Below are 21,880 nucleotides of genomic sequence, written 5' to 3'. Positions count from 1 at the left end.
TTAAAACTAGTTAAGACAGTGTTTATGCTCAAGCATTAGCACCCTATAGGGTTAGTACTGTTGTACGGGTACCAAGAAAACCCATCCAAGAAACGTTATTGATCTTGTATGGGTTTTCTTGATTCCTTATAAATTTTTTTTTTTCATCAATCTTGTTTGTATTTACCTAATTGTCCCCTTTAAATAACTAATCCAAGTCCAACCTTCAGAATATGTATATTCATGTTTAGTTAACCTTTTCTTGTAGAATACTCTGTTTTACATTTTTTTAAACAGTATATTTTCTTTTAACATTTAAGCGAGTTACTTAGTGACTTTCGTATATCTTGCTTTAATTTTCCATAATAAACCTATAACTTTGAAGCATATTTTGATTAGTATAAATAGTGGTACAGCAAACGGTATCTTTCTTTTTTAGTCCTTGTTTAGCCAATAAGGCGTTGGGTCTTCACATTTCGCTCATAGCATCTGTTGTTCTTGGGTTTTATGTACTTATATCACTTATGTCACCACAGGTCTAGTATTTTGACAATATTTTAAATACACTATTTATTTAAGTTCTTTTTAAAAATCAAATCCGTTTCATAGTATCTACTATTTTATTAGAAAAAAAACTGTTATTCTAGAGTTTATTTCCCATTTGTCTGAATATAGCCTAATCCCCGGCCTAGTGGTAGGAAGCTTAGTTTTTTCAATGAAGACTCAAGTTCGATTTCCACTTGTGTCACTTTGGGTGGATATTGGCAATGAAAAATTTGAGTTAAGCTTTATGCAATGGACACATTTTGAATCTTGAGCCCACCCAGGTTTTCGTCACAACGTGTGTTACGCCAGAGAACTCTGCTAATGTGGTGGCACAACGAGTGCCAAGTGACAGCCAGTGTGGCCCGGTATTTCCTCGGGGAACGCTCAAACCAAACTCTGAAAGCCAGTGTGGCCCGGTTAAGACAGCATAGTCTGGCTAGAGTAAGGCAACGGGATTCTCCAAATTTAAATAGTACAGTAGCCTAAATACAATAAAGTATTCTTTCTTAAAAAACATAATTTAAGTCTAAGTATATTAAAAAATAATTTTGTTTTGATAAGATCTAAATTAAATTAATTAGGGGAAATTCCCAAAATAGGTATTTTTAAAAAGAAGTTCCATGTTTTAAATATGATTTGTAAAGAATTCAAAAAATAAGTGTTTTAAACTAGTCGTGACAACTAGATTATTGGTGTCAACGAGTAGTTTACAAAGCTAGCCGCGACGACTATTTTAGGCTAAGAAAAATTCAGGAACGAGTAGTTTGACGCCCTAAACTTGTTGGGACGATTAGTCTAGGTAAAAAATAGTTTGGACGAGTACTTATGAATTTTTTTGTACTCTTTTTAATATTATATTATTATATTTAAGTTTACTCATAATTAGTTTTTCTTTTATAACTTTTAAAATATAAAGTTTTAGTAAAATCTAAATACACCATCGAGACGCGTTTTTTAATCTACGTGCCGACATAAGATTTAAAACTGAGCGGGTAAAAAAAAACCACGATATAAATTTGACTGGCTCGGTTTTGAATAAATCTTATGTCCGTGCATAGATAAAGAAAAACACGTCTCAATGTGTATTTGGATTTTAGTAAAACTTTATATTTTAAAAGTTATAAAAGATAAACTAATTATGAGTAAAATTAAATATAATGATATAACATTAAGAAAAATACAAAAAAAAATCATAAAAACTCGTATAAACTATTTTTTTTACCTAAACTAGTCGTCCCGACAAGTTTAGGACGTCAAAATACTCGTCTATGAAATTTCTTAGCCTAAAATAGTCGTCGCGACTAGTTTTATAAACTACTCGTTGGCATCAAGAATCTAGTCGTCACAACTAGTTTAAAATACATATTTTTGAAATTATTTACAAATGATATCTAAAACTTGAAACATGATTTTAAAAATTTTTCCCAATTAATTATATCAATTTTCATTGTTTTTATATCAACATATCCTTCCACCGATGGTTAAAATTGCCTTATGACAAGAATCTGATTACTAGTACTTAAGATATCATTCACATTAAAATTTATGACCTATTTGGATGATTAAATTTCCGATTACAGAATCACAAATCATCTATATTTGGCACTTTTTATATTAAGTAAAAGCTGAACAAAAGATTTTTAAAATTTAGTTTTATAACGTTTTTAATTCAAAATATATTTTCTACTGTTTTTGTATTTTATGATACAACAACTAACCAACAACCAGTTTACCTCACTACACCAGGCCCATTATGAAGCCCACTTATTAGGCCCAAGTATAATAAGTTAGGGTTTATGTTTATCGTCCCCAAGACGACACTGTATCATCATCATCATCTGTAGCTTTCACCTTTTAATCATCAATTCTTCTTAATAAGTCAAAATCCAACATATTTAAATACAAAAATCATAACTTCAAAAGTCGCCATTGTTTCCGGTGACATTTCCGCCATGGCGTTATCTCCACAAGGGTTCATCGTAATGAAACTCAACGATTCATCATCCCGCAGAACCGAGTTACCAAAGCAGTTAACTTTAACCTTCAAACCCATATTCAAATTCAAGCTATCTATCGTTTTACACAACCGGGTTTCAACGAACCCGGGTCGGAGTCTGCATGTACACAAATTAAAATCATTCGAATCGGATAATTTAGATAATTTAGGGAACATGGCGACTGTGACTAGTGTTTTTGAGTCAAACCCAGATCGGAAAACTGATGAAAATGATGATGATAGTGGAGATGATGATGACGGTAACGGAAATGTTCCGCCGCCGGGTAACGGCGGCGGCGGTGGCGGCGGAGATGAGGATGATCATGATGAGAAGGAGTTTGGAATGTTGATGAAGTTTGATGACGTCATGAAGGTGGCTGAAGCTAATGGTGTTAGTCTTCCGGAAGATATGTTGGAGGCTGCGAAGGCGACCGGGCTTCGGGAGCTTATCGTTACTCGGTATATGGAGTTACAGGTAGTTACTTTAACCAATGTTGTAAAAGTAGGTTTACCAGGCCAATATGTATTGGCCTTGTTGAGTTTTTTAACTCCGTCTAGTTACTAAGAATCTATCAAAGGTGGTCAACCTCAGCCAGAATCGATTGCATCTAGTCGGTGAACTTGGGCCGATTTTGACTTAAAAGAAACATAATTTGTATTTCTATAATATTAAAGAAAATATCATTTTTTAATTAAGGATTAGCAATTTTTAGAATAATTTGTTATTTAAAAATATATCTCTTATATATATTTATATTCACCTATTTTATTATAAATATTACTAAACTTATTATATTTGACATATATATAATTTTAAAAAATTAATTTTCTTTATATTTAATCAGAGTACACCCAACTCCCTAGTCGGCCGCCTAGGGTCCTCCTAGCAACTTTTGCAACCTATTTTTAACCGTTGTTATGTTAATTGTTAAATGGATTGAATTAGGGCTAATGTTAGGTGATTGATGATTTGGTTATTAGAAATCAGGTTGGGCTTTAAGTTTCTTGACAAGGAATTTCGGTATGCTTCGGAACCGGTTGCTTGCTGACCCGTCGTTTTTGTTTAAAGTCGGAACTGAGGTTCGTGTACTGATCTTTACTTGCATGCCGTAATTGATTGGTGGTTGCATGTTGTTATGTGTTGATGGTTATGATGCAGATAGTGATTGATTCTTGTTGTGCGACATTTGCCGAAGTGCAAAAAAGAGGGAAAGATTTCTGGAATGAGTTCGAGTTGTATGCTGCGGATCTTTTGGTGGGTATAGTGGTTGATATTGCTATGGTGGGAATGTTGGCACCGTATGCGCGCATAGGGAAGCAAACGTTAGCGAGTGGCGGTTTGTTTAGTGGTTTGAAGAACTCTGTTTCAGCTCTGCCTAGCAGGTTATTGTTATGTCTTTATTTTAACGCTCGGGAAATTAGCTTGATGTTGGTTTTTTAATTAATTTTGGACTTTTTTGGTTGTGTAGTGTGTTTGAGTTTGAGAGACCGGGGATTAGATTTTCAGCACAGCAACGACTTGCCTCGTATTTTTACAAGGTATTGTCTCATGTTTTACAAGCTATTATTATACACATAAAAGTGGTTCTGGTGATAACTTTGTGTTTTGGTTGTATGAATTCAGGGTATTCTGTATGGTGCAATTGGATTTGGTTGTGGTATTGTCGGCCAAGGAATTGCTAACATGATTATGAATGCCAAACGGTATGCGATCCTTTATGAAAAAAGATTACAATTGTTGTGATATTAATAATGAAACGCCTAAATGTGAGACTTGACTTTCAGGAGGATGCATTCATCAGAAGGTGATGTAAAGGTGCCTCCTTTGGTGCAAAGTGCTGTTCTTTGGGGTATGCTTGTTATGTGCATTTGTATTTGAAGTTAAATAAATTATTAATAGGAGCAAGCATAGTAATGATGCTATGAACATTATTGTTTGCAGGTGTTTTTCTTGCGGTGTCTTCAAATACGCGTTACCAAATCGTCAATGGGTTGGAAAGCTTGGTGGAAGCTTCTCCATTGGCAAAACAGGTTCCTGTAGTTGCGATGGCATTTACAGTTGGTGTGCGTTTTGCAAATAACATTTATGGTGGGATGCAGTTTGTAGACTGGGCTAGATTGAGTGGTGTTCAGTAATAAATAATAATTTGTCGAAGTGGTTTCTGTTTCCTTTGAATGTAGAATTTGGACATTTGGCAATTGGCAGTCACTTGTGTGCTAGCCAGCCTTATCTTTAGCAGCCTGCTGCTTCATTTTGTTGGATTTTCAACCAGAAATCTTGTTATATATTATCTCCTTGGTATTTACTTAATTAATTGATGCAAGCCAAGATTTTGCAAATTCTATCTTGATTAACAGTGATGATTTAGAAAGAAAATGAAAAGAATAAAGAATCTCAAAATGGTTTAGATAAAAGGTCAAATTCTGGGTACATTTGAACAATATACCCTTTTCTGCTATAAGGATAATATGGTCTTTTGGCTTATGGATTCTAAAGTTAGACATTTTGAGGGAGAGCATAATCCAGTAATCAATTGACCAGTCTGTTACTTTGGAATAAAAAAGATTGCTGGAATAAAGATTATAAGTTGTACAGTTTGAGCATTTTGGTCATGTTTGACTATTTTCTGGTCAAGCTTGAAATTTGGAAGGCTCAATTGTTTAGGTTCAACTCTGCTACTTCTAATATCAAGGGTAAACTGGTCATTTTTGGCTTGATAAAACTCCACTTTTTTTATGGGAAAAGGCAAAATACTTTGGAAATTGGATATGGAAGGGTAGCTTAGGCATTATAGAAAGAGAAATTATAGGCTGGTCTTCATTCCAAATCAATATTAGGCCAATAAGGATAGAATTTACTTAGTTTAGACTTAGAGCTTTGGGTCGGATTTAATTGCCTCATGTATTTATTGTATAGGACCCATAGCTATATTAGGTGTTGGAAATAGAATATCAACTTAGGGAAATGCCCTCATGAGTTATTTATTATATTCTCTTTTCATTTTCTTTCTAAATTTCCATTACATTTATAAAATTTACCGGACCTTTGTCCCTTTACTAAAAAAAATAGAAAAGACAGTGAAACCCATAATATACATAATGACAATTTACTTAATCACTTCTATATAAATATAAACTCTAGTTAAATATATATTATTTAGTTTTAATGCTTGTTTTGGGTTTTTAAATCATATTTATGTAAAACTTATATAAAAAATCAAATTTGAAAGGGTGTCATCATTTGTTTTCTAATTAAAATACTAGTAAGCTATTCTATGAGTTTATCTATTTTCTTGTCGTTTTTTATTTGTCAAAATATTATTTATTCATTTCACATTGACAAAAGAGAGGAAAGCATACAAACTTGTCAAATGCGAGAACAACTTGGTGGAAAAGAAAAGAAAACAATGTAAGGAATTCTGCCTCAATAAATCAATTGCCAGATTTCACAAATATTAAAAGTGTTGATGTAAAAAAACATAATATAAATTTGTGAAAGGAAAAAAAAAAGACAATGATCATAAGCATTACTTATCATGAGACAAAAAAAAAACACGACTGTTAAATATTACTGGAGATTAAAAAATCGAATCGTTGATGAAAAAGGAGAAAATGGTGGCTGCTCGTGTTGTAGAAATGGTTTTCAAGGTGGCCATGTAGTCTTTCCATCTAGTCTAAAAATACTTTTGTTATTGAAAACATAACACTATTAGAGAATGTTATCACAAGTAGATTTATCACATACCTTTCTTGAACACCCGCAAGGCCGCAACATATTAAAACCTACCTATCTTGTATGGGTTACAAGGCTACAACTTAAAACTAATTAATACCAAAGCGAATATAAATGTAAATATAATTATAATTATAATTATAATTATAAATACTATTAATTTGCATAGTTTGGTGTCATCGATACATGACCTGGTTTGTTCCCTTTTTTTATAAATAATTTCTTTTTTGTTTCTATTATTTAAAGTTTTTATGTTATTTTTTAGAAGTGACCGAATTCATTGGTTCTCCGCGGTCACACTATTTTTTAGGACCCACTGAATTTGCGTCGGTTCCCCACGCTGACACCCAGTTTTTTTTTCACCGTAATTTTTTTTAACTACGTAGGTATTATTATATCTTTTTTTATTTTAAATATGCTAATTTATTGTACTTGGATGTTGACATATTTATATTTTGGTTAATTCTTGTGCGTAAGCTGGTACTTATTGAATTCACATCGACTTTACAATCATACTATACCGATTTTACCAACCAACTACATGTTCTTTTGAACATGCACTTTTCTTTAGTTTACGCCTTTACTCTCATCAATGATTCGAACTTAATCAATACTGGCCCAATTAGCGTCCCGCTGCACATTTAAGTTCAATATTAGTTGGTTTGGGTTGGGGTTTGAATTTTAAAAATCATAAAGTTTGTAAACGGGAAGTCCGTAGTCCAGGCTGACTCCCAAGTTTTAGTCAGTCCACTTTCTTTCTATAGATCGCCTGGATCTGATCTGATCTGATCACGATGGCGTTGTCCAGCATGAGAGGTCTGTCCGTCTTCATCTCCGAAATCCGTAATTGCCAGAACAAAGAACAGGAACGCCTTCGTGTTGATAAAGAGCTTGGCAATATCCGCACTCGCTTCAAAAATGAAAAGGTTTGTATTTTATTTATTTATTCAACTTTCATGTAAATTAATTAAGGTCTTTCTTTGACAAGCTTAGCTTTTGCTAAGTGTGAATTAGTTTAGTTTAAAGAGAATTTTGCAAATTAGGTTTAATTGGATTGGTCAATTTTCTCATTGACCAAAAAGGTGACTGTGAATGCCAATTGTAAACTAACTATTTGAGATGAGGATAATTGATAAGTGTGACCTTAATTCAACTACAGTTTTTCTTTTATCTACTTAAAGATGATTTGGTCATATTCACTGCGGCTTGTTTTGGATGCATTAAGTGTAGAATCACTAGTTAGACATGCCGTGATGAATTACTGTGCTGTTAGTTTAGTCTCATGGAGTGTTGTTGTGGGTGGATTGAAGTGAAACCTAAAGAAACATACTAGATTAAGAGCTCTTGCAGTACCTTAAACAGGCGAAAGATAGGCTCGAGCCTGGGTGTGCAGTGTGAAACCAATACATAGAAGTCTAAAAGAGTAAAACTTGAAAAACACACAAGGCTCGATAAAAAAGAGCTTTATTTGAGATCGAGCTCAGCTCGTTTCGAGCTTTTTATTGATCCGATCTTGATTGGCTTGCGAACGGTTTGGCTCGTTTGCACTCCTAGGTGTGGGATCTCAACATTCTTTCACTCCATTCTCACCAAGTAGTTTGTTAACATAAGTGTGGATTTTTTGACGATTATAATACTTGTAAGGAATAAGTACAGCAAAAAAATTTGAATTCACTATCAAGCTTCTATCTTTGTAATCATCATCTTTAGATGAGTTGTAACTTGTAACTCTTCTTAGTGATAAGAAGTGCAGTAATAGCAGCTCTTCAATTTCTGTGGGATTAGATAGAATCACTGCTCTGCTACCTTGTAAAATAAAAATTTAGGGGTAGGATTGACACATTAATAATGAAGAGAAGTTCTTTGTATATCATCATATTACGTGCAGCATTTGAAAAAAATGTACTAACATATCAATCAAAAACCAGTTGACCTTAAATTCATGTCTAAGTTATCGACCAGGATCATCTAACATATTGTTATGACCTTACACATTTTTACCAAGCATGCTTATAATTCATTGTTTTTGCAAAGAATGTAATGAATTAAAGAGAATGAAAGAACGGAAGGGCCTAGGGGTGCGGGTTGCCCTTCTGGATGAGGGCATCAGTTTTCTGTTTATGTTGGCTGTCAGTCGTAATGAATTCTGCATTTGTTTTTTTTTTCACAGGGGTTAACACCATATGAGAAGAAGAAATACGTTTGGAAAATGCTTTACATATTTATGCTAGGATATGATGTGGACTTTGGTCATATGGAAGCTGTTTCTTTAATATCTGCACCAAAATATCCTGAAAAGCAGGTACACAAAATTATATATATTTGTTACATAATACTGGTTCATGTGATGTATGCTGCAAAGTTGTTTTGATCTCTTTGTTGCAAACTGGAATTTTTATTTTCACATTATGTGATCCTGCAGGTTGGGTATTTAGTGACATCTTGCTTGCTCAATGAGAATCATGATTTTTTAAGATTAGCCATTAATACAGTTCGTAATGATATTATTGGCCGCAACGAAACATTTCATTGCTTGGCTTTAACATTGGTATGGATATATAAGTTTATTTGTGAGGTTAAATCAGATGATCTTTACTTATTTGTTATTATAACTATACAAAATGATTCCATAACTAACAGGTTGGGAATATTGGTGGTAGAGAATTTGCTGAATCGTTAGCACCTGATGTTCAAAAGTTACTTGTAAGTCTATGTTCATTTTGAAACTTTACTTAATTTAAATGAAAATGATTAATTATTGACGTCATTTTACTTTGTACGGTTGTACCTCAGATCTCAAGTAGTTGCAGACCACTGGTGAAAAAGAAGGCTGCACTTTGTCTGCTTCGGCTTTTTAGAAAAAACCCTGATGTTGTTAATGTTGATGGCTGGTAAGCTTTTCTTTTAATCAGATACATTGTTTTAGAATATCCTTTTAGCTCTCTTTGTGATTGTAGTTTGGTAAATTTGCAGGTCAGACCGGATGGCACAATTGTTAGATGAACGCAATCTTGGTGTTTTGACATCATCAATGAGCCTGTTTGTTTCTTTAGTGTCTAATAACCATGAAGCATACTGGAGTTGTTTACCAAAATGTGTCAAAGTATTGGAATGACTTGCTAGAAATCAAGATGTTCCTCAAGAATATACATATTATGGTATTCCTTCACCCTGGCTTCAGGTTTGTGCACTTTGTCCTAAAAAACTTTCTTACAAATAGATGTGATCAATGCAACCATTTTTTTTAATGATATTTGGTATTGCAGGTGAAAACAATAAGGGCCCTTCAATATTTTCCAACAATTGAAGATCCAAACACAAGAAGAGCATTGTTTGAGGTTCTACAACGAATACTCATGGGAACAGATGTTGTGAAAAATGTTAATAAGAACAATGCATCTCATGCTGTCTTATTTGAAGCTCTTGCTCTAGTAAGTTTGCATGATTGCATCACAACATTATCATTCTTATACATTCTATTAATTGTTAAGTTTCACTGAATAATGATCATTTAACCATCCTATAACAGGTAATGCATCTTGACGCTGAAAAAGAGATGATGTCACAATGTGTAGCGTTACTTGGGAAGTTTATAGCTGTTCGTGAGCCAAATATTCGTTATCTTGGTCTAGTAAGTGATTAAAATAATAAATAAATAAATAAATAAATGGTAATATAAGTTCAATGTTTTAACTTTTGAAGCTTTTTATCTTCTCGCTATATTCTGATGGCGTTATTTTTTCAACTTGGTACACACAGGAGAATATGACTCGAATGTTGATGGTTACAGATGTCCAAGAAATTATTAAGAGACATCAAGCTCAAATTATTACCTCACTGAAGGATCCTGATATAAGGTTAGAATGCTAGATAGCTCTTAAACGAATTTATCGTTTAATTTTTATATTTGTTGATAATATCATCATTTGTTTTATGAGTTTTTTTTATTTTTGTATTGATTTTCTTGAATACAGCATTCGGAGACGTGCACTGGATCTACTTTATGCTATGTGTGATATTTCAAATGCTAAAGACATCGTTGAAGAATTATTACAGGTAGAAATTGCTAGATATTAACTATCTTGTATCTCAGTTAACAAATTTTAAAAACGTGTTCGAATGCTAATTTGTTTTGTTACCAATGACATCTTTTTTCAGTATCTTGCAACAGCAGAGTTTACAATGCGTGAAGAGTTGGCACTAAAAGCTGCTATTCTTGCAGAGAAATTTGCTCCTGATTTATCATGGTATGCTCTTCTTTTTTCTTTCATAATTAAATCTACAAATTTGATTTTGGAACCAAATTGTATTTTATTTGTTCAGGTATGTGGATGTTATTCTTCAGTTGATTGACAAAGCAGGAGACTTCGTCAGCGATGACATTTGGTTTCGTGTTGTGCAATTTGTAACTAACAATGAGGACCTTCAGGTAATCTTCTTATTTCTTATTTAATTTACATTTATTATTTTGGAATTGTGGCTGTGTTATTGATATATTCATAGGACTCACTGACTCACACTTGCATACTTCATCAGCCTTATGCAGCACTGAAAGCTAGAGAGTATCTAGATAAGCCGGCAGTACACGAGACAATGATGAAGGTTGCTTTATATTATTATGTAAATTAGTTTCACAAGTTTATATATAATCTTTTCTCATAACTATATAATTTGGAACAAATAAAATTTAAACAGGTTAGTGCGTATCTGCTTGGAGAATACAGTCACCTTTTGGCCAGACGACCAGGCTGTAGTCCAAAGAAATTTTTAGCATTTTACATGAGAATCTTCCTACTGTTTTGTGAGTATATTTTTGCTTTTATTTATTATATTTTATTTAATCATTATTGCTTATAATCTAAGATTCTTATTTATCCAGGACACCTACAATTTCCATTCTTCTCTCAGCATATGCAAAAATTTTGATGCACTCACAACCACCAGATTCAGAACTGCAGAATCAGATTTGGGCAATATTCAGCAAGTTAGTTTACTCATACGATTATCATTGTTTTATGTAAAGATAAAATAAAATTTATTCACTTTCTAATGCTTACAGATATGAAACGTGCATTGATGCTGAGATACAACAACGAGCTGTCGAGTATTTTGCATTGAGTAAGAAAGGTCCAGCTTTGGTGGATATATTGGCAGAAATGCCCAAGTTTCCAGAACGTGTGGTATATATTGTTTGGATTTGTTATTTATATATATTGATATATGTTGTTGTCTTTATTCAACACACACTCATGATTATTTGACTTTGATACCCTTTTTGAAGTCATCTTTGATTAAAAAAGCCGAGGACACTGAAACTGACACAGCAGAGCTAAGTGCTATCAAGTCGCGGGCCCAACAGCAGGCTTCTAATGCCCTAGTGGTGACAGGCCAGCAGCCTGCAAATGAACAACCACAAGTGACCCAACTTGCCATGGTCAAGATCCCTAGCATTAACAACATGGTAAGATTAATCTACATAAAGAGTCTACTTTCTGATTTCATGTTTATCAGCAACTTGAGTATATTCACAGGAAAATAACCATGTGGACCAAGAATTGACTCATACCAATGGGACTGTGAGTGAAGTTGAGCCACAAAATGCTGATATTCTTGGAGATCTTTTAAGCCCACTGGCTCTTGAAGGACCACCAGGTGTTTCTGGAACTGAAACTTTAAGTGAAGATGGTGCCTTAGCTCTTGCACCTGTTGGAGAGCAGGAAAATGCTGTCAAGGTACTGGTTTTATCTCGCTTGCATATATTACATTGTTTTTAAATATTTATATCTCTTTCTAATCTGGCGTTTGACAACCTTGCAGCCAATAGTGGATATTGCAGAAAGATTCCATGCTTTATGTGTTAATGATAGTGGAGTTCTATATGAGGATCCTTATGTCCAGGTACTCACTCCTGCTAATAATGTACGTCAGGGTAATATTCTCCTGATTAATGTTATTCTTGTTATTATCGTAGATTGGTATTAAAGCAGAGTGGCGAGGTCATCAAGGCCGTCTTGTCCTTTTCTTGGGGAACAATACAACTTCTTCACTTGATTCTGTTCAAGCAGTAATTCTGTCTCCATCCCATCTGAAACTGGAGCTTTCATCAGTACCTGAAGTTATTCCTCCACGAGCACAGGTCATAGGTCATTCTAATTTACTTTTAACATACTAAATTTTGGTTCTTAAGATAAAGTTGTATTCATTTGTTTAGGTTCAATGCCCACTTGAAGTTGTAAATCTTAGTCCAAGTAGGGATGTTGCCGTTCTTGACTTCTCGTACAAGTTTGGAACCACCTTGGTAGTTATCCTTCATTTTTGTATCATGTATGCCGGCAACGTTTCGACATCAGCAGTTTTGACTTTTTGACTGTTGGTCTCACACAGGTTGATAATAAACTTTCGCCTTCCCGCAGTGTTGAACAAATTTTTTCAGCCAATGACTTTATCTGCAGAGGAATTTTTCCCACAGTGGAGATCACTTGCTGCACCTCCTTTGAAACTTCAAGAAGTGGTTTGTAATTTGTATACATTTTGTTGAATTGACTTTTATCTATTTTAACATTACAAGTTTGCAAAAATTTTTTTATAATTTTTTTATATACAAAATGAACAGGTTAGAGGTGTAAGACCGATGCCCTTGGGAGAAATGGCAAATTTGCTGAACAGTTTGAGGCTTATTGTTTCTCCTGGACTGGTAATTTCTCTTATGATTATTGTAATAATTTGTCTTTTTACATTAAATAAAAGAGGCAAACCTGCTTACGATATATGTCATTTTCAGGATCCAAACGCAAATAATCTAGTTGCAAGCACAACTTTCTATTCTGAAAGTACACGGTCCATGTTATGTCTAGTAAGTATAAATAAATATATAACTAATTAAATAACTTAAATCACTTTATTTTAATTCCACTCTGATCGCTAGTGATATCATAAAACCATTTTAATAAATTTTCAGGTACGAATAGAAACGGATCCAGCTGACAGAACCCAATTACGCATGACAGTGGCATCAGGGGACCCCACACTAACATTCGAGTATGTTTCCGGTTTTAAATTTCATATCAAAAGGAATAATTACTATATTATATTAGTGTATGCAGAGTTTAATATTATCTGGTTAAATATCCACTTAGGTTGAAGGAATTCATTAAGGAACAGTTAATAAGCATTCCCACAACCTCGAGGCAGCCGGTGCCTCAACAACCTCAACCAGCTGCTCAAACGATTTCATCATCAGATCCTGGTGCTTTACTTGCTGGTTTGCTTTAAAAAGCTTTGAAAATAATTTCATTGGTTAGAAATAAAAAGTTGGAGAATTGTTATCTTGGAGGGCATATTGCAAGAGTTGTGATGACGACGGGTGGGAGCATCATGGATATGTTTTTGTTGCTTAGGTCGGGTTTGGTTATTTTCTTGGTGAGGGTTTACTTTGGCTTTTAAATTCTTTGAAACATTTATATCATTTATAGGAGGTTGCATGATGATGCAATATGGGATGGATGTGAAGTTGTATGTAAGGTTATTTGTATTGTTTGGCAGTGCACATATTCATATGTAATTTTTAATGACATTCTGGAAAAGAAATCCCATATTTATCTCATGTAAAAAACTATCAAATTTCATATTGCATTTTTCATGTCACTTTATTTGAGTTCTAGGGTTACGAATACAATGTTTTTAAACTTGTGTAAACACTCAAAACAATGTTCCATTTATGTGTGAGTAGAAACCAGAAGAGAACTGACATTAACTGTTTCAAGTAAACACTCTTTGATGTGTGCTACACACAAATTTGTGGCGTAGCTTGTTGCCTGTTTGCTTTCTATTTCGATGTAAAAGTTGCTGTTTACGTTTTAGGCTGAAATGAAGTATTAGTATGCATAACATGCATTTATTTGATAACTAACTAGTTTTACTACCGGAATAATTAAAGATTTAGTTTTGATTATGATTGATTCCTTTTCTTTCGTTTGGATTCAATCATTTTATATTAACATGTCATATCTCTTCTGTATATGGTATATAATTAGAGGTGCACAAATCGGGTATTAAAAAAACCCGGGTTCGGGTATCATCGGGTATTGGAAAATCGGGTATTAGTAATACCCAGGTAGGGTTCAGGTCTGGGTATTGGCTTGAAAAACCATACCCTATGTACCGGGTCCGGGTCGGGTATTGAACCGGGTCTTCAATACCCGGGTATTTGAATACCCTATTTCCGGGTATTGAAAAAACCCATTTTCTGAGTATTTGAATACCCCGTTTCCGGGTATTAAAAAGAACATTTTTCTGCAGCGTTCTTTCTGTTAACGGGCCTGCTTTTTTTTTTTTTTTCTAATTCTAACTCCATTTTTTTGCATACAAACTTCAAAGCTCATTCAAACATGTGTAAACAACAAAACAATAATATAAAAAACATATATTTTATGTGTTTTAAATTGTTATTTGGTATATCAAAAGGCGTTGCTCTAAATACGTATTTATATCAAATATGTGCTTAAAAAAAAGATCCGTTGAAGAACGGCTATAGATCTATGGGTAGCCACACAACCACTGCCAAGTGTCACACAAACACATGTGCACAAACACTAATATTCGAGTATGCAACAAAAATCAAGTTCGGGTATGCAAAAAACCCTATTCGGGTAGGCAAAAAACCCGGGTTTCGGGTATAACTAGAACCGGGTTTCGGGTATTATCTGGTTTATATCGGGTACGGGTTCGGGTTTCAACATTGAAAGTCATACCCTATCTGTACCCTACGGGTCGGGGTCGGGTTCGGGTATTAAAAACCCGGGTTTAAGAAAAACCGGTTCCAGGTTATTTTTTCGGGTTCGGGTTTTTTTTCACCTCTAGGTATATAGGTTTCACCCTAAATATGCATACGTTTTAGTATGAAAATTCCACATATAACATTGATTACATTTAATTTACATAAATGCAAATATTATTATCTCTTCAAATAATAACATGAAATATATATAATCAAAATCATTTATGTTATCCAAATAATAATACGTGCATTGTTGAGCCGACTTGTTAAAATTCAAATCATACGTGACATTTAGGAACATATTTGACAAAGTAGTGCTATTTGTAAGCTGTGCATTATGCACATAGATCCAACATCATAATGCTATTGGGCCATCACTTGATTTTATACATCAAATCTTGATTCTTTCCAAGTGTGTAAGCAAGTAATCACATCACATAATACAAAATTGAAAATTTGAAAGTGTTAAAAACTAAAGAAAAAAAGACCTTTTTCAATAAAGAGACCAAACATTTGTTTAATTTAATGGTATGAAGTTGGATTAAGATACATGACTCCTAACAAAGGTAAAAGAAGTGAAGAAACAATAGATGTCTTTAGTCTTCCTATTGCCACCATATTATACCTCTTAACAAAGCAAAATTCTAAAAGACCCAAATATAAATATTCAAAACAAAAGCAACAAGAAATGCAATAAAAAACATAAACATCAATTTTCTTCAACTCAATTGTATACTATGACCCTCTAACAAACCACCTACTTTTCTTATAATTTTCACAAACAAGATCAATCTCCCCAAAACTCCAACCTTTTTAACATTTTTTCTTCACCCTCAACAGTATGCGCTTCAATCACACGAAACATTGTATATACCGAGAATAAGTTGAGATGAAAGAGATCAAAGAAGCACGATTTTGCTTAGCAAGGTTCAAGGCGCGATCAGAGTTTCTAAGAGCTTGGGACAATGGTGCCCACGTATCCAAACCCGACAATCAAGAATGTGATTGTTTGGAGGAATATGTATATGAAGTAGTTGTGCTTTCCATACATAAAATCATAGCATCCGGTGAAGAAGAGGAATACCGCAAATCCAAGCTCCGTGAGATGAATTCTACATCACCAAAAAGACAGAAATTAAATATACATAGAGATGGTGTATAGTTTTAACTCTTATTTATACATTGTTTAATAAAACCATTGTAAAAACTTTCATTCCATTGTCTAACTTCAATCTTACCAAACACTGCCTAAAAGTATTGAGTAGTTGGTGAAGTTGGATTTGGTCATTTTTGGTCATGTTACCAAAAAATATTGGATTTGGTCAAGTTTAAGAAGTCAAAATAGAAAGAAAGCCCCGAAAAGAACAAAGAGAAAGCTATGATTTTACCTGTCACCGATATTTAATTTGAATTTTTTTGGAGCTGGTTTGGCAGCTGTTTTGTTGTTCTTGAGAGCATCTCCTAGTTTCTCGGTGACAACCCACTCATTCGACCTCTTTGCATCAAGTAAACCGATGAATGTCGCCTTTGTACGGTGCAGAGACATCACATTCTCAAAAAGAATCCAGTAGAATAATAAATGTATGGACCTGAAAAAAAACAGTTTGTCATATATCACACAAAATTCAAATAAACATTATGATGATGAAGATGATAATAATAATAAAAATAATAATAATAATAATACCTAGGAGTTCCAACTGAATTCAAAGTGGTGATGATGCATGGGATGTAAATGGCACCCCAAATTGGGACTTCAACTTCAGGTACCAATATTGTGAGGGGAAGAACCACACAGAAGAAGAAAAACGTGACCATATGCGCGATGATCTTTCTCACAAAGAAGAAACTGTAAATCACATATACTTTCTTCCATAATGTCACTTTCTGCAAACATAATAAAATCAATCAAGATTAATATTTAATATAATAATATCATTGCTGTCAAAATGCATCAAGAAAGACGCTTCAAATACGAACCTTGTTTTTAACGATCTCCATCACCATTTTCCTGAACAGATTGGCTGGACCACATGACCACCTATGTTGCTGATAACGGAACGCTTTGAATGTACTAGGAAGTTCGCTTTTAACCTACACCATGCATCAATGTAGCTTCTTAATCCAAGAACTAATTGCGGGTACCATTTAAAAAATTGTTAAAAATGTAAATTTTGCTTCTTAATTCAAGATTTAAAAACTAACCTGAAGATCACCAAGATAGAGGAACTTCCAGCCTTTGAGACCGGCTCGAACAGCAAGATCCATGTCCTCCACGGTGGTCCGGTCCTTCCACCCTCCCGCTTCATTAATTGCAGCAATCCGCCACACGCCGCCAGTTCCTGTGGTAATTTCATATATCCATGTTACTCTACATGTTAAAACCTTTAAAAAAGATAATTAATTAATTTTGGTTGTTTAATTACCATTGAATCCGAAAAACGCATGAGTGGCTGATCCTACTTCTTGCTCCACTGTGAAATGGTAATCTAGTGACATTTCTTGCATTCTTGTCAATAAACATTCATCCGAGTTCACTGCACAATTTAACAAAAATAAATTAATTCAAAATACTTTTAAGATAATATTTGACTTGATATAAATTGTGAAACAGGATCAAAAACATTTTATTATTAACATGAAAACAGTGATAACCAATTTGCTGTTATTACTAGGTTTATTTTTATAGGTGTTTGTAGTTATTTTTTTTTTCGTATTTGCTAATTTTTTATTATGAGACATAAATATTTGTTGATTTATATTTTGTTGTTATTATTAGATTTTTTCTTTTGTTGTTATAAGTATTTGCTGGTATTAATTTTGTTCTTGATTTTGATTTTTTGTTCTAATTTTTAGGTTTTTTTTTGTTATTATAAATTATTTTTTATGTATATTGGTATTGTCATTGGTATTGATTCTTACATTCTCATTTTATTATAAATTGATATTATTTACTACGTTCTCGTGCTAAAATTAAAATGTACATAAACCTTCCTATAAATTGTATTATTGATAATTATTAAATAACTAAAAAAAATAAATTAGCAACAAATTATATAAGTGGTTAGTCTAGTGGGGTCATGTGTTATTCTTATCTGGCCATGGAAGCTACATCTCACATGTTTCTACATCACAAACACAACACGCCATTAAGCACATGACTTCACAGCTTGTTTTTTTGTCACTATCCTACGTGTAATTACATCAACGGCCACCTCATCAATATCTAACCTCTTCATTTAAATAATTAAATACACTAATTTATATAATAAAATTGAATTTTTACCAAAGGGAGTAAAATGTAAAATCAAGTCCCTTGAGTGTCGGTGAATCCAGCAGCTGTACCAACGACATAATGCACGTGGACAACACGGTACTAAATTACCAAACACCCCTTGTCTAGTGAAGTTATTGAAATGACGAAAACACCCTTGTCCCAACAACATTTATGACGGGTATTTTGGAACTTAATCAGGATGATTAAGTCAATACAGAGGATACAACCTTCTAAAGCATGAGTTACAACTTCCAAGAAAATCATCTAAACCTTAAATTAGTTAACTAAAGTACAAGACACGAAGTTTTTTTTTTTTTTTTTATTTGAATGTTAATGCTTTCCTCCTACTATTTAAAAAATACCACCATTGCCAGGAATCGAACCCTGGACCTCTCACCCAAAGGCCAAAGCCTTTACCATCCCACCAAAGTGGAGATGGCACAAGACACGAAGTGGTGCATTCTAGTAGTGTCACAATCGGACGGCTACGATCCCGTGATTGGTGCAGTCTGATTGGGTCCCACACCTTTACGGCAACATGTTATTTATCTTTTAACTCCTTGTACTATACTCTTGTTTTAGAACTGATCCATGTACTTTTATATTATTCTCTGTCTAACCCAAAGTTATACGCTTCTTGTCACCAATTATTTGGTTGGGATTTTTATTGTTATTTTATTATATTAAATATTAAATAAATATCTATGTTTTCCATTACTTTAATGAGATAAAAAGTGAACATTATAATTTCTTTTTTTCTTAAAAGTGGTTCAGGCTACCGAAACTTCTACACTGTTAGCAGGTGTACTCTTTCTTACCTTTTATTTCATTTCTTTTTTCTTTTAATTATTTAATTATATTGGGGTTGTATTAACTATACATAGTCAATGTATCAATTTAATTAACCAAAACTTAAGACTTATGAGGGATGGTTTATTTAAAAAACAAAGACTTACCAAACCGCCACCGGGCTTGAACTAGGGCAATTTGAGGGTTGAACTCGAGGAACGGGATGGCCCGCCTGAGAAAGTCGGGCTCGGGACGAAAATCGGCATCAAATATGGTCACGTATTCGCAGTCTTTAACATAATCATGCTTTAATCCTTCTTTAAGAGCACCAGCTTTGTAACCTCCTCTATTTTCTCTAATTTGATACCTGATATTGACCCCTTTGCTTGCCCATCTTTGGCATTCTTTCTCAATCATATCCTAAAATTTATAAAAACAAATTATTTCTCTTTTTAAAAAAATCAATATAAAAACCAAAAATAAACTAAAAATGGCATTAAATGTTAAATGAATTAAATCGGCTGTTTAAAAATTAGAATCAGTGAAATAAATAAATTTGTATCAACCCCATAAAATTTAATGATTTGCATTAAACTGTAAGATACATAAAAAATATAAATGTATCTGGAACAAAAATAATCGCCTATAGTCAAATGGTCAATGCTCTCATTTTTGTGAATTCGGATGTTGAAACCGTGAATATAGGCTCTAAAAATGATGTAATCATTTGAACAAGTAAAAAGGGTTGAATAAGATGAAAAATGATTGAAATCTTCTTTATGTTTTAACTAATTCTATACAAACTTTTATGCTTCAAATAGTTGTACCTTGATGACAAAGTCAGTAGAGTCATCAAGTACTTGAATCACAAGCCGATCAGATGGCCATGACAAATTACACGCCGCCCCAATTGAGATCTTGTATACCTGTGACGTCATCATTCATTCAACACATTAAAAACCTTAAAAGTTAAATTCCCCAAAAAATCTTACAAATTAATAACCTTAAAAAACCAAATAAATGTCTTTCCACCTGTTTTATCAAATATCATCTATGACAAAAAAAAAATAATAATAATAAAAATAAACGAACCGAACCAAACCTCTTTCTCGTTAAACATGGGGATTTGAATCAAGACCAAGGGGAAAGCCGAGTTCCCGATTTCCAAATCGTCCCGAATCGGCTCCCAATTGTACCGCTTATCGGGTTTCTTCCAAAACAACTTAACAAGAATAATGACAACACCCATGTAAAGGCGTTCCATAAACAACATAACAGTCATGGCCAGACATATATAAACAGCCAATTGCAGCAATGGGACTATCAATGGCGCCTTAATTAAGTCCCACAGCATCCCAATTTGCGCCGCCAAGTCCACCGACGCTCCCGGAAAACTCTCCGGTATCAAATTCTTGCCGGAAATGACGTCACCCATTTCGAATTAAACTGAAACAAAGGAAAACAGTGGAAAACAAGGGATCTTAGATCTATGAATGTGATTGAGATTTGAAGGTTTTGTTGAATACCCAGATGAGGAAATGGGTGGGTTTGATGGGATTCCTAACCTCAGCTTCGGATTATGCCAAAACAGTGGTGAATCTGTGAGTTCTGTTGGGTTAAAACAGAGCAGAAACAGAGGTGTGTTGTGGCATTGCCGAAGAGAGGATAGGAAATGAAGAGGGTGAAGATAGAGAGAGAGTGAGGGTTTTTGACGTTTTTTATAGTCGATTTATTATGTTTTTTTAATTATTTTCTTACCTTATTAGTTTTAACAAATAATAAGAAACTAATAATGTGTTGCTTTGAGTCCTGCTTTCTATGTGGTTTTACAAAGTTAATCCTTCCAAGTTCTACCTATTGACTTTTTCTTTGTGGCCTGGTTGGTCAACTTGGCATGTTTAAAAAATCAAGAATTTAAGGTGTTACATATATGTATAGTGTTTAGTTTATGCCTTGTGATATACATGCGGGATGACTTGAGCGGGCGACGATGTAGCATTGGCACAATAAAGAACAAGGGACAGGATCACAACATCGCTATCTAATTTGTCACTATGATAAGGGAACAACGAGCCGCGTATTGGTGGGAAATAGGGGAGATGTTTCACGTATGGCCTGGTCTTAGAGCAAAAACGTGTATTAGGGATAAACAAAACGGGTACTGGTACGGAATTGGTACCAAGTTTTTAGTTTCCGGTATCAATACCGTGACGCTACTGGTACGGTACCGTTATTTTCCGATTTTCGCATACAATACCGGTACCAAGATTTTGTAAAAATCAGTACCATGTATGAAGAAAGTCATAAAGCATGTCATTATTTGTTTTATTTGTAATAAAAAAGAAATCTTTGTATTAAAAAAAATTTCATAATTCATAAATAATAGATCATATAAAGCCTCATAACTATGGGATCCTTCATAATGAGTATATATGTCATTGCTACTTTTCACATTTGCAGCAATAGTCGATACTTGATAGTTTACAGCTAGATTTTTCTTTGGTGTTCAACTTTTAACAAAAGTTCATGAGCATAAATAGTAACAAGGAGCCAGATTTTAAAAGTGAAAGAAGAAGGGTTGAAAGTGAAACTTCGATGAACGAATTACTAGTCAACGGCCATCCTCCGGCTGCTAATCTTGTAGATGATGTAGTTACTTGTTACGTAAGGATATTCCGGCGTATAAAACTAAATCCCATCCCAATTTGATAATACTATGCAATAATATGTATTTTTTTAAAGTTAAATAAGTTAGACACTCTTTATATCTACTCTTAAATTATG

The 21,880-nt window shown here is 33.7% G+C and overlaps 2 protein-coding genes and 1 pseudogene across 3 annotated transcripts; 2 read left to right on the top strand and 1 right to left on the bottom strand.

Moving 5' to 3' along the window:
• The first annotated feature begins 2,477 nt into the window (after positions 1 to 2,477).
• Positions 2,478 to 4,721, top strand: LOC143568054 (protein RETICULATA-RELATED 1, chloroplastic-like). Its single transcript, XM_077054300.1, has 7 exons — positions 2,478 to 2,996; positions 3,503 to 3,601; positions 3,681 to 3,904; positions 3,991 to 4,060; positions 4,146 to 4,225; positions 4,307 to 4,371; positions 4,464 to 4,721. Exons 1-7 carry the CDS (start codon positions 2,478 to 2,480, stop codon positions 4,655 to 4,657), a joined length of 1,251 nt encoding a protein of 416 aa, XP_076910415.1. The 3' UTR covers positions 4,658 to 4,721.
• A 2,309-nt stretch (positions 4,722 to 7,030) lies between these two features.
• LOC143568052 (AP-2 complex subunit alpha-1-like) lies at positions 7,031 to 13,563 on the top strand (annotated as a pseudogene). Its single transcript, XR_013141515.1, has 26 exons — positions 7,031 to 7,180; positions 8,425 to 8,556; positions 8,677 to 8,802; positions 8,895 to 8,957; positions 9,048 to 9,145; positions 9,228 to 9,435; positions 9,521 to 9,685; positions 9,784 to 9,885; positions 10,014 to 10,111; positions 10,229 to 10,310; positions 10,413 to 10,501; positions 10,578 to 10,683; positions 10,791 to 10,856; positions 10,950 to 11,055; positions 11,134 to 11,238; positions 11,314 to 11,434; positions 11,536 to 11,715; positions 11,786 to 11,986; positions 12,072 to 12,152; positions 12,226 to 12,390; positions 12,466 to 12,578; positions 12,639 to 12,765; positions 12,868 to 12,948; positions 13,036 to 13,107; positions 13,213 to 13,292; positions 13,391 to 13,563. The product of XR_013141515.1 is annotated as an AP-2 complex subunit alpha-1-like (transcript).
• Positions 13,564 to 15,955: 2,392 nt separating this feature from the next.
• Positions 15,956 to 20,811, bottom strand: LOC143568051 (glucomannan 4-beta-mannosyltransferase 2-like). Its single transcript, XM_077054298.1, has 9 exons — positions 20,199 to 20,811; positions 19,924 to 20,022; positions 19,264 to 19,516; positions 17,457 to 17,567; positions 17,236 to 17,372; positions 17,011 to 17,124; positions 16,718 to 16,917; positions 16,419 to 16,619; positions 15,956 to 16,142 (listed from the first exon to the last, which is right to left on the bottom strand). Exons 1-9 carry the CDS (start codon positions 20,529 to 20,531, stop codon positions 15,980 to 15,982), a joined length of 1,611 nt encoding a protein of 536 aa, XP_076910413.1. The 5' UTR covers positions 20,532 to 20,811; the 3' UTR covers positions 15,956 to 15,979.
• Between the last annotated feature and the right edge of the window lie 1,069 nt (positions 20,812 to 21,880).

The sequence above is a fragment of the Bidens hawaiensis genome, unplaced genomic scaffold (assembly GCF_021521415.1).
Source record: "Bidens hawaiensis isolate Kalapana, Puna unplaced genomic scaffold, B.hawaiensis_p1.1 tig00023795_1, whole genome shotgun sequence".
Classification (NCBI taxonomy): domain Eukaryota; kingdom Viridiplantae; phylum Streptophyta; class Magnoliopsida; order Asterales; family Asteraceae; genus Bidens; species Bidens hawaiensis.
Note: the sequence above shows the minus strand (reverse complement) of the source record. Positions and strands in the feature narration are given on the sequence as shown.

Excerpts from the sequence above, each read along its gene's own strand:
- LOC143568051 (XM_077054298.1), bottom strand. The coding sequence starts at position 20,531 with ATGGGTGACGTCATTTCCGGCAAGAATTTGATACCGGAGAGTTTTCCG. Across the intron at positions 20,023-20,198 it reads CCATGTTTAACGAGAAAGAG|GTATACAAGATCTCAATTGG; the intron begins GTTTGGTTCGGT and ends ATGACGTCACAG. Across the intron at positions 16,918-17,010 it reads TGGAGATCGTTAAAAACAAG|AAAGTGACATTATGGAAGAA; the intron begins GTTCGTATTTGA and ends TTATGTTTGCAG.
- LOC143568054 (XM_077054300.1), top strand. The coding sequence starts at position 2,478 with ATGGCGTTATCTCCACAAGGGTTCATCGTAATGAAACTCAACGATTCA. Across the intron at positions 4,226-4,306 it reads ATGATTATGAATGCCAAACG|GAGGATGCATTCATCAGAAG; the intron begins GTATGCGATCCT and ends CTTGACTTTCAG. Across the intron at positions 4,372-4,463 it reads GCAAAGTGCTGTTCTTTGGG|GTGTTTTTCTTGCGGTGTCT; the intron begins GTATGCTTGTTA and ends TATTGTTTGCAG.